This window comes from Trachurus trachurus (assembly GCF_905171665.1).
Source record: "Trachurus trachurus genome assembly, chromosome: 22".
Classification (NCBI taxonomy): Eukaryota; Metazoa; Chordata; class Actinopteri; order Carangiformes; family Carangidae; genus Trachurus; species Trachurus trachurus.
Window position 1 is genome coordinate 8,122,335 of NC_139907.1, and position 12,084 is coordinate 8,134,418.

Sequence of the window (12,084 nt, forward strand, 5' to 3'; positions counted from 1 at the left end):
ACATTTAATAAATGGTGCCTTACTGTGTTATTGGTGGTAGTATGACAGAGTTTCCTACTAATTAAATTACACAACCGATGAAGTAACATCTGAAGAACAACAGCAGTAGTAAATGAGGCCTTTAAAAGCCCGATGTCCTGTAATGTTTCGCTGATGTCATCCTCATTAGCGCTAGTGGCCTTTGACCGAATCATGACTCAGCCCTTATATTAACATCAAACTTGTCTCTCTGCTCTTCCTGCTGTTAATGTAGTAACAGGCCTGGAAATGTGTGAGCACTCTCCCACCCTTCCCCGGCTGCACTGTTTTGGTGCGGATCACCATGGCGATAATCTCAGCCCCCCCCCCCCTCTCCTCCCCTTCCAACAGACTCCAACTCCCTTCCCTCAAACCCAAATACGGCCATGTTTGTCGGGCAAGATGGAGGGCAGTGGGGTGGAAGAGAGAGACGAGAAGAGAAGAGGGAATGTCGGCAGAAGAAACGACAGAGATAAGACAAGAGGAGAGAAAGAAAGAAAGAAAGAAAGAAAGACAGGACACAAATTGGGGAATGAAAGAGCCAGAACCGGGGGATGTACAGAAAACAGAGAACAAGGGATGGCTTTACCAGCAGAGGAATGTATTTCCCGCTAATATCATGTAACAGGACTAGCGGGATTAGAAGGGGAGGTTGTTCTCGCCAATCACAATGAGTACACCAGACGTTTCCCCCATTCAGCCGAGTGAACTTTGTGGTACAGTACAAGCGATAAACTCACCACATTATCAAACTCTGTATTAACCAGAACTGGGTTACATAATATTAAGTCTTTTTTAACAGCTTCATCGTGTAAAAATTGAGTTTGTCCTAATCAAATAAAGTAATTCAATAGAGGAAAACACAGGAAAGCTCAGACTGCTGCGGGCTGCTGCTCGAGTGATTTGTGCACACTTTAGTCACTGCTTGTGCACCATAGGACATGAGGAAATAAAGCCTTATAATTCCCATGAATGAAGAGACTTAAGAGAAAATGTATAAGGGGATTGACCAAAGAGAAGTGGGTGGGTGGGGGACGATTATCTCTGTGCCGACAAAGATCTTTAATAAAGACTTCAACTGCAAGATAGGTTTTGAAATCCAATATTAACGCTGCTGGTCGGAGAACAGAAAAGGGATATTTACATAAAAATAAAGGAGAAAAAAAAGCCTTGAATACAATTGAAAATAACCATTCTGAGTGTGGTATTCAATATCTGGAAAGGGCAATAACATCCACTCATGATGTTAGCCATGATCTCACTGTATTTATCACTATTTTGGTTTAAAAAAACCAAAAAAACATAGCAATACGGCATTCAAGTCCAGGCTACTATTAAGTAGTAATCATTGTGGTCTGTATTTTTCCATAGCTACATAATTTTCGGATTTGTGATGTGTGTAAATGGGACAGTGATGTCAATAATATCTCATCCTCAATACTAAACGTGGGCACTTTTTGTGATAGATGTCGTTTTGGTGAGAACAGGAAGTGAACTTAATTTTTGTTTTTTGTGGAAGTGCAAATGTGACCTCGGTCTGCATCCGTATCTGTATCCCTATTATTCCATCCATCTGCTGATGTGTCTTCCCCCGTTTTGTTTGGCTCTTCCTTTATTGCCTCCCTCCGTTGTTCCTCCGCCACTGTGTCACTCTCCCTCTCTGCCTCCTCTGCTGTCCGTCAGGCCTTGGATTCGTCTTCGTCCTCTGCCTGGCTGCCAGTCTGCAGTCACACTCTTGAGACAGTTTTTTTTGGGCTGAGCAGGGTCGGATGGGGTCAGGGTTCTGAGAAAACTCACCCCCCCCCGCCCCCCATAATCCCTCGCTGCCTGGCCCAGGTCGCTGCGCTGTTCGCAGCACGTACACACTTACATAAACACACGTGCATCCATGCATGCGCGCACTCTTCGTACTCTTCTTGGAAAAGTGGAGAGAGTTTTTGTGTCGCTTGGCAGTTGAGACACTCGACTCTCTCCTTAGCGCGAGGGCTGCAGTGGACAAGGTCTCTCTGTCTCTAACTCTCTGTCTCTCCCTGTCTCCGTTTACATGAAACCAGGTTATTGAGAGAAATCGGGTTAAGGCAGGGAATTGGAGAGTGCCGCTATATATGTGTTTATACTGCGACTCTATTTGTTTTAGTTTTACTTAAAGTTTGATTTCATTATTTTAGACACAAGGGCACAAGAATAATAGGTTAGCGCCGTAGAAATATTTCCGTGCAGTCTTTGTCACGCACACCTGGTTATACAGTATATACACGGCCAAGAAGTCGGGTTTCTCTTGCAGAAATCTATCTGTATCCCTCAATCCCCCCGACCCAATTCCAGAAAGTGGGTTTCTTATTCACATGAAGTCTTGTTGTGTAGCCTATCATATTATTGTAGATATCCAGGTTGCTTATTTGCATGTCTGCCTGCACATCTCTCTATCTCCTTCGTCTCATCCTCCTCTCTGATTTTGGCTCAGAATTTTAATTTAATTTTTTTTTCTTCCGCTCTCTACTTTTCTTGCTTCTCCATCTCTCTGTGCCAGTCTCTCTCTCTTCCTCTCTCCCTCTCTCGCTCTCTGTGTCTCCCTCACTAATCCCCTTTATAAACGATCAGGACCCTGGCCATGAGAACCAAACCTTCACCATGACAACCACAATTTCAGGCATGTCCCAACGACTTCTCTACTCCATGTGTGTGTGTGTGTGCGTGCATGCATGTGTGCGTGGGCGAGTGTGCATGTGTCCGTGTGCATGTGTCCGTGTGTGTGTGTGTGTGTGTGTGTGTTTGTAGCCCAGCTGTTGAACAGATGGAATGCTCACTATGCAGCAGATGATAATAGTGTGGAATCCAAGGTCTGTGCCCCTCACTACCTCCATTTTCCTCTTCCTCTCCTCCCTTTTCTATCTCGCTCTGTCCCCACTCCTTCCTCTCATCTGTGCATCTCTCTCTCTCTCTCTCTCCCCTTTTCCAGCTGAGTGTTCGTCACTTTGCTTTGTACTCCCTGATTAGAGGCTTCTAAAGATGGGTATCATATCTCACTTTGTTCCTTTAGGAGGGGACACACACATGCACACACACTCTTTGCCTTTGGCCTTGTGTGTGTGTATGTGTGTGTGTATGTGTGTGTGTGTGCGTGTGTGCAGTGGGGGCTGATTGAGCGACCGCTGCCACATTTTTCACATTTTCTTTCCAGGCCTTAAAGGTCTTTTTCTGTCCCAGTGCAGACAGACTGTGTCTAAGAACCACAGGCTGTCATGCAGGAGGAATGCAACCTCCTCAGTGTCAGAGTGACTCAATTTTACTGTAGCGCTTTTTTTTTTCTTCTCTTTTGCAAGTGATGCCATTAATTCTGAAGCGTGTAGGTGTAGGGCATTAAAAAAAAAGAGAGAGAGAGAGAGAAATATTCTTGTAAACATGTATTTGAGGAGGAATGAGGGAACACGGGCGGGGGAATGAGACGGCAGAGGAAGGAATGAAACGAGTGGAGACAGAGTGATGCTTACTTTGAGAATTTGTGTGAATGTGTGCTTCCAGATGATCCAATGGGTGTCCTGCTATTTTCTTCCATGGAACAAGAACATAGTAGTTGCAGTGCGTAGTTATTTCAGGTGTAGCTACAGGATTTGGGGAATAAATGTCTCATTAATTTTCTGCGTAGACTATATTGTAAGTTAGGGTATTTCAGAGGCTGATGAAACTCACCTGGTTTAGTAATCGAGATGAAAGATGTCAGAAAACATCTGGTTCTTTGATCAGTATATCGCAGAGCTGAACATAGTGATCTGTGTGTGTGTGACTCAAACAGTGAGCTCAAGCTAAAAAATGCTGTTTCATTGGAGCCTGATGAAACATTTAGCAGCTGAATGAATTGTTTTAATGAATGCATCTATTCTCCGCTGTAACATTAGTAGATTGATGCCGTTTTTATGCCTGCAAGCTACATGTAAAGCTGAAGAGGCAGCAGGCACTTAGCCTAGCGTAGCTTAGCCTTGGATGAAGAGTGCAAATGGAGGTCGGACTGCTGAAAACCTGTGACTGCAAGGTTCCCCAACATTCAGTGTAGACTTGGATAAATTCATAACCAGACTAAGAACAGCATATGTTCTTTTAGAGATGAAGGCTAGCTGTTTTATGCTTTGCTTTATATCTTTGTGCCTGACTATGAAACATTTTTCCCATGATTCCATAGGGTTCTTAATTTCCACTATACCAAAATACGAAGAAAAAAACAAAACAAGACATCTTCAAATACTACCATTATCACTGCCTGCTTTCATTCAACATCTCTGTTATCGTAACTTTTAAAAAAGGCACTTTCAACTTTGTTTTTGGTGTTTTATATCAGTTTTGTACCGTAACCACTGCACTGAGATCAGTGGTGCTCACCTGCCTTACGCCCTCTGATGATGTCACTTAAGGTTGTGTAATCCTCTCCTCACATCCTCCTAAACCCTCTCCTTTCTCTCTCCTTTCATCCCGCCATTTCTCCTCCTCTCTGTTGATCCCTGGCTCGCTCTTTGTCTCTCAATTTCCTTGTGTTTTTGTACCTAATCTCTTACCCAGACTCCCCTTGCCCGTCCTCTCTCTGTATTCTGTCCTTCAGCGTCTCTTTTTCTTCCTCTAAATCCCCTTCTCGCCTAGTTTTGGCTCGGCCTGCCGCTGCTGCTGCTGCTGCTGCTGCTGCCCCCCTCCCCTCCCCAATTCCTCATTCCTCCTCTTTTCCTGCTGTCCGCTGCGCTCACTCGCTCCGTCTGGCTGTCCTCGGTAATCAAACACAGGCGGTCAGACACAGACAGGATGTGAGGTCAGACGAGGAGAGGAAGTGAGGGTGCGTGGGCAGCACATAAACAGAAAGGAGAGGAGGTGAGGGACAGTGAGGACAGTGGATGTGTGTGTGTGTATATATTTGTGTGGGTGTGAGTGTGTGTGTGTGTGTGTGTGTGTGTGTGTGTGTGTTGAACTGGGAAGAGATTCAGTTTCTGTTTCAGCCGTCAGCATGGACTCTTTGTGGTTGTTCTCTGTATTAAACACTTAAACAGCTGGACTCAACGACCACAGCGAGTCATAACACTCAGCGGTGAGGTAAAGCAGTAGTGTTTTTCAAACTTTATTACTGGTCTCCTGAAATATTAAATAAATCTCTGTCTCTGTCACAAACTGAGTTTGTGGGTTAGCCAACTTTTTTCATAGCGTTGAAAAAAGTCTCACTCTGAAACTAGCAAAGTGATGCAGCCACTGATTTAAGATCCTTTCAGGCCCCAATTCACTCTGAGAGAAATAATGAGATCAACTAAACAATATAACCAAAGTTACTGAGTAGTTTGTGTATTTAACCATAGAAAGTAACAAATAATATATTGAGAGATATGTATTGTTTACAGAATTACATTTAGTCTTACTAGTTACAGAAACCTAAAATGCCCGAACAGATGTTTTCCTTAGCAGTGCACTAAGAAAGTCATCTTGTGATCCTGACAATGATATAATAAGTTAGGCAGGAAGTAGAAAGGTGGTTGACACCCTTTAATAGAGGGGTGACACCCTCTATTAAAAACACGAATTGAAAATGTATAGTAATATTTTCAGTTCACAAAAATAACGCTCCCAGTTCTGTCTTTATATGAACTAATGATCATCAACAATCATTTTCCAAACCTTAGCACTTCTCCTGGGAAACTCTACCTCTTTTTGTCAATTATTATTATTATTTTATAGCTAGATCAGAAAAAAATAATAAATTGCTCCCATTTCTGATTAAATCCGTGAACTTCCATGAAGCCGTTCATCAGCCCTGGCTGTTGTTTGATTTTGAACATCTGTTGTTTGCTGAACGTGACAGCTGAGATGATGCTGTAATGGAATTTCACCTCTTCTTTTTCTGTAGTGGTGTTATAGCTGCAGCAGCTGACAAGTAGCTACAAGACCACGGTACTAAACAGGCCATATTCTCCCTTTTCACTCAGCTGTGATGAATGGATGGAATAAGCTGGGTCAGCCTGTTAGCTGACAGAGCTGTTCATGTCTGGAGCTGTAAGTCTGAGTGCACCTTTATTCCATAAAAGAGAAAAGTTCAGTTTTGTCCAAATGGATGAAAAGGGGGAGGCGGGGGGAGTGTGGTAATGAAAGGAAGGTGCACTAATGAGCCAATGTGTCTAGTAGTGATGCAGACTGTGTACTTCACCTGCTGAACTCACACACACACACACACACACACACAGTAGCTGAACTACCCTCCTCATTTCACCCATCACCATTCTCCTGTAACCTGATACTGGGACTTTATATACACACAGAGTCACACACAGACACACACACACTTGTGCACGCTCTCTCTTGCTTTTTTATTCAGTCTCAGACACACACATACACATTCACACACTCACACACTCACACACACAAAGAGGTCAAGTTGAGGTTGTGCTTCCATGACATCACTGTTGCCATGACTCATAAGCGTACCCCCAGGCACAGTAAGGCCCTCTCCTCCACACAATCTGTCAGAGGGACTTAGCCACTCACACACACCAACACACACGCACACACACACACACACACACACCATTTCTCATTCATCACTTGCTCTTAGCCTACGGTGTTCAAAACACAAACATCATACACAAGTATACGGTGAGTCTGTGTCTGTCTGTACCACAAACACACTAATCAAACAGACCTGGTTTCATACATAATTTGTATTGCTGACCCTTACCCACACTCACGGAAAGTCATGCACACATTCACACACACAGACACACACTTACACATCCTGTGTGATTTACAGTGGTCAGAGTCAGATGGAGAAAGCAGGCCTCCTTTGGTCGGAAAAACCTCAACTGCGGGGATCACAGGGGGGAAAGACTTCCATTACCCACACATGTATACACACACACTCACCCTGGTTACAACCCCCAGTGTACACTAAATCACCTTTAGCCATGTCGTATCACTGGACCAGATCTGTGCTTGGGTGTGTGTGCTACTGCTTGTGTGTATATGTTTATGCCTCAAGTGTGTATTTGTAAGGAAGTATTTGTGTACATGCCGTAGCAGCGGAGTAGTCCCCCATCTGTCCAGCAACACAAAAACACAGGTAGCTGGTGGAGTTCTTATTGTAGGACAGCATTTTATATCTAAGGAGTAACCTAAATGACATGAAACCAGTGATTTGGACATTACAGATTGACATGAAGACATGATCTTTTATTTTTTCAATCAATTCATTAATGATTTGTTATATGAAATGTCCAAAGAAAATTAAATACAACTCACACAATCCCACACAGCTGAATGTGATATCTTTTAGGTTGTTTGTTTTTCCGTGCACACATTTTTAAAGGTATTCAGAAAAGAAAATTGAATTTGAGCCCACTGTGGGTCTTAAGATTAGTGTAATAACTCATCTATCAGACGATGTAGCCCAAACTTTGTTCAAAAATCTATTTTCGAGTAAATCCGGGATGAAAGTGGGGTAGTTTTTTTCACATTGGATAATGCAGGCGCACGAATGATGCGTCACGAATCACGATATTGGATCCGTCATCCGTCAATCAAATGTCTGAGACACACACGCACACTGAGCTCGGTCTTGCTCCAAACATTGAATATCCCGCCCGCTCGATAATGACCAATCCAATTAGTTTTCCTTACTTGGGTAAACTCGTGCGGCAACTCGTGGAAACTTGTAGGAGGAGGCGCGACAAACAGGACAAATGGCCATTTCTGAACACCTTTAAGATTTGCAACTGTATAAAAAGAGAAAAAATAAGAAGCAAGAACAGTTTTTGCATCACTGTATGATAAATCAACTATTTTTTGCTCGCTTTGTCTGAAGTGATGACCATGATGGCTTTATGTCTGGGATATATAAAAAGACACATCATTTTCACAGAATGAATGTTCGTGTCTCTGCTCTGTCGCAAAGTGTTTGCAGTAATTACATCTTCAGTGTAGAAAAAAGCTCATATTACTCCTCCTATGTTAGACCTGGTGTAATTATTATAATTAGGACATACATTCTATTGTATTTCAGCCAAATAATTATATGAGATTAAAATAAACAAAAGTGGGAGGAAAGAATGACTTCTAAAAATGGTTCAAAGGAAAATATCTTAAAGCTCCTTTTCTTATAAAATCCAACCACAACATTTTATAAGAACACGGCCATTACGTACACTACATAAGGCTTTGTATTGTGTCATCTCTAACAAGCTGTACTGCTGCTCTGCAACAGTGCTGCAAATGTCATTCTCTGGATAATTACTCTCAGGTGTAGGGACAATTGGTTGAAAATGATACATAATAATGATGAGGATAATGTTTTCTATGAACTAATGACTCCAAAGAACAGAATAGTCACTGTTTGGAAAGGTCCAGAGTCTTTTTTTTCCCCCCCTTCTTTTTTGGGTTATCCCCGTTTTGTTTGCTCATGGTCAGGAATTCGTGACTAATCCTTTTCTGAGTAGCGCCGGATAATTTAGCGATTTTTTTCCAAAGGGCTGTGACTTGATGAGTTGAAATAAGAGTTTGTAGAGGAAAACAAGCGTTGCATCACACTGTTAGACTACACACACACACACACACACAAATACGAGAATGTAGGGCCGTTTCTACTCTATTTTGGGCCATTACTGTTCTTTTTTTTTTCCACAGATGACTGAATTACTAGTTGGATTGGATATTTTCACAGACAATATTTGGGTTGATTGAGGAGTCAGAATGCCTTTTACTTTCCCAATCTGCACTGAGGCCTTGGCTGACCTCAGGAGATAATGAGCCATAGATATCACAATAACATGGCTTGTGGGAATTGGAAAAAACACTCCTTGTCAATCAGCAGCCACTTTTTCAGCCGCGCTGCCAAAATTGTTAATGCGCATCTGTTTTGAAACTTGGGATGTTGTTTTTTTGTGTGTTTTTTTCCTTTTTTTCTTAAAAAACATGTTCAAAAGGAAAAAATCAGGAGTTAGGATCAATTTCAGAAATGTTGGAGTTGACCACAGACATTGCAAATATGACCCGACATGATCTCAGTATGTCTCTCTCTCACACACACACACGCACATGCACACACACGATCAGTCTCCCTTTTTTCCTCTTGTGCTGAACACGTTAGACATCTTGTAATTGATTTTTAATGGTCAATCTTTATGTCTTTGTCTCCTCAGATCATGACTCAGAGGGGAAGCGTGTTCAAGACATGCTGTCTACAATCGACAAACCACAGGTTGGTATGCACACACACACACACATGCACACACACACACACACACACACACACACAGACAGACTCTATGCTCTTATAACCGCTTTCATCAATCACCTTCATGTCTGATGCAGTCACAGCTGGCATGATGTTTGATGTCTTTTCCATATTTCCCCTCTGTCTCTGTGATTAACATAAAAATGAGACGCTTCCACTTAAAAAAAACAAAGTAGTGGGGTGTGTGGAGTGTATCTCTGTCATTTTCAGGGCTTAAATGAAATAATAGTTACTCAGAGGGCAACGGTTCTTTTAAGCTCTGCTCACCCTGGCCACATGAGGGCAGCATCTGCTCATCCACACCGCTGGCTGAACCACTGCGCCTCCGTCAGCTGAAACACACTGTGTAAACACTGAAACAGCCCTTTTTTCTTCCCTCAAGGGCAGAGAGAATGAATGAGCTGCAGACACGGTTTACTGGAGGGGAATTGCTCACTCCCCAGTCGAAACAGTTTGGTCAGCGGGCTGTGCAATTGGACCATTTGATATCTGTGAGTTTATGTCAGGGGCTGAAATAGACAGAAGAAAGAAAGCGGCAATGAGAGAAGGAGAAAATGGAGTGTAAAAAGCGAGGGGTGTGGGGGGCGTCGTTAGTTACATGAAAGAGACCAGAAGTTGATGCACAGCAGCGATTTATCTACTGCGGTTACCTCAGGTGACCTCCACAGTGATACAGCCAGTTTATTTTAGCGACTGAGGGGCAATTCAACAAGAAGGAAGAAAAGAGGGAATGTGACATTTGTTTTGTAGGATTATTTCTTCTCATTTATATATTTTATATATTATATTCTATAATGCACTCCTAAAACATGCAGTAGTTTTTGTTTGGGTTGTACTGTATATGGCAAATCTGCCTCTTGATGGATTCATTCATGTCAGAGAGATGTGGTAGCAGGTGTTGCAAGAGACGGGGCTTATATGAGAAAGTTCTTAATTTAGAAACGCTGGCAATATTACCTTGCTTCTCTGGTTGTGTTGTTTGCTTTTATATCAGTAAGGTGTGTCTACTTCAGCTAAATTGGATTGCTAGAAGTGGTGGCAGACTAATGGAGAAGGTAGGGAGTGGGTCACTTGTGAGTTTCCCCCTATAGCCACTTACTCTGTGAGGAAAGCTGTAGCAATCCAGGATACACCTTATAGCCGCCACTTCAGTGAGTCCTCACATTACAAGTTGTTCGTAAAACATAAATATTTCTATTTTTGCATGCTGGTTTGACTAATCAATGGATGAATATGCTTCCTCCAAGTTACTCTAAAGTAAAAAGCAAAAAGCAATTTCTCAAAACCCCTTCACTCCAGAGTGCCTTTTTTGCATAAACCTCATGTGCACTCACATGTTAAATTGTGAGACACAGTCACCGGCCCTGCTGAATTAAGAAGAAAACATCTGGCACCATGGAAACCGATCAAAGCTTTGCTCGTTCAGTTCAGTAGTGTTCAGTATGTGACAGTTTTTAAAATTATTATTTTAGTTTGGTGCACACAGTCTTTCGTTTTTAAAACCCTCTATAAAAGGGTTCGACTAGAAACGTGTATCTATTGGTTTATGGGAATGGCTATAAAGAATGTTGGGATTTTACTGATCGAGACCTTAATGTCATAATCCATCATCTTGACCTGGACTAGAGACAGTGGTTAATTAAAAAAAAGCACTGGTGCAGATTCACTGTAATGTAGGTTTCATTGTTCACTGTCACCTCATATTAACCAGTGTGGGGCAGTCCTGTGCAGATGCAGGTGAAGCAGATAAGACGGAGACGGAGAATGTACACGTTATATCTGTCATAATGCAGCACGATATATGATGTAACCCTTAAATGTTTTATACAATGAGACTTAGTCAGCAGAAAAGGGGGTCTACATTGTCCCCTTACTCATTTAATGTCACATTGTAACTAGACAGACTCAGTCATATTAAGTCTCCACATAAAAGCAGCCATTATATGGAATCGACTGTTTGAGGTCAAAGGTCAAAATAGGCAGGGAGAACTGATGACTAATGTACAATAGATTATACTGTATACTATACTTTCAATGGTATTTGTGCTTCAGACTTTGAATGGCCTCAGTCTGTCAGGCATTCAGTTGTAGATGATGAACAGCAAGTCTCTCGGGGTCAAAGGGCAAGAAGATGACACCTCTAAGTGGTGCCCTTCATCCCTCATTTCTGCCTCTCATCCTCTTGCCCTTTACTTTTTCGGCCTCTTGTCTTTTCCCCCTGGTCTCACTGTGACATATAAGCAAAGTGATACAAGCGATGCAGTAGTAGGTGGACTCGGATTAAATTCCATCAAAGACACAGATGTTTATATGGACACAGAGTGACGTGAGCTTGTAAAACCTAATCATTACGATGATGGAATGACAGTGAAGCGTCTCTGCGTCTCTTCTTCTCTTCCTGTCTGTTGCTCTTCCTCACAGACGGTCTAGGCATAGCTGTGGTTTTGCAGTTCCCTTAAGGCACATTCATCGCCTATTCAGTGGATGTGGAGTCTGGAATTGCAGCAGACTGTGCTAAATCACACTAAATTGGCTCACCCACCATGTGTTGCAGCTAAAAACACCCATAAACATGCACACACTTGCAGGCAGACGCACAGTTAAACACGCAGCACATGTTAGTGTGTGTGTGTGCGTGTGTGTGTGTGTCAGATCAGTTTAATTTGCTTGGATGTGCTCAATCTGGAAAGAAGAGCCAAATCTGGAGGGGTGGTTTCACTGTGATGCACACAGGCACACACAGACCTATAAAACCACTTAAATGAACAGACACACAAAAAACACACAGGTTATAGTAAAATAAAATTGCAGAATAGAAT

General features: G+C 42.4%; 1 protein-coding gene across 3 annotated transcripts in view; it reads left to right on the plus strand.

Moving 5' to 3' along the window:
* Nucleotides 1–12,084, plus strand: part of fndc3ba (fibronectin type III domain containing 3Ba) — a 102,061-nt gene that overhangs the window by 57,044 nt on the left and 32,933 nt on the right. For all 3 annotated transcript variants that reach the window (XM_083998165.1, XM_083998166.1, XM_083998167.1), the window contains exon 8: nucleotides 9,171–9,229. In XM_083998165.1, the coding sequence (XP_083854291.1) occupies nucleotides 9,171–9,229 (59 nt within the window). The remainder of the gene's footprint in view (nucleotides 1–9,170; nucleotides 9,230–12,084) is intronic.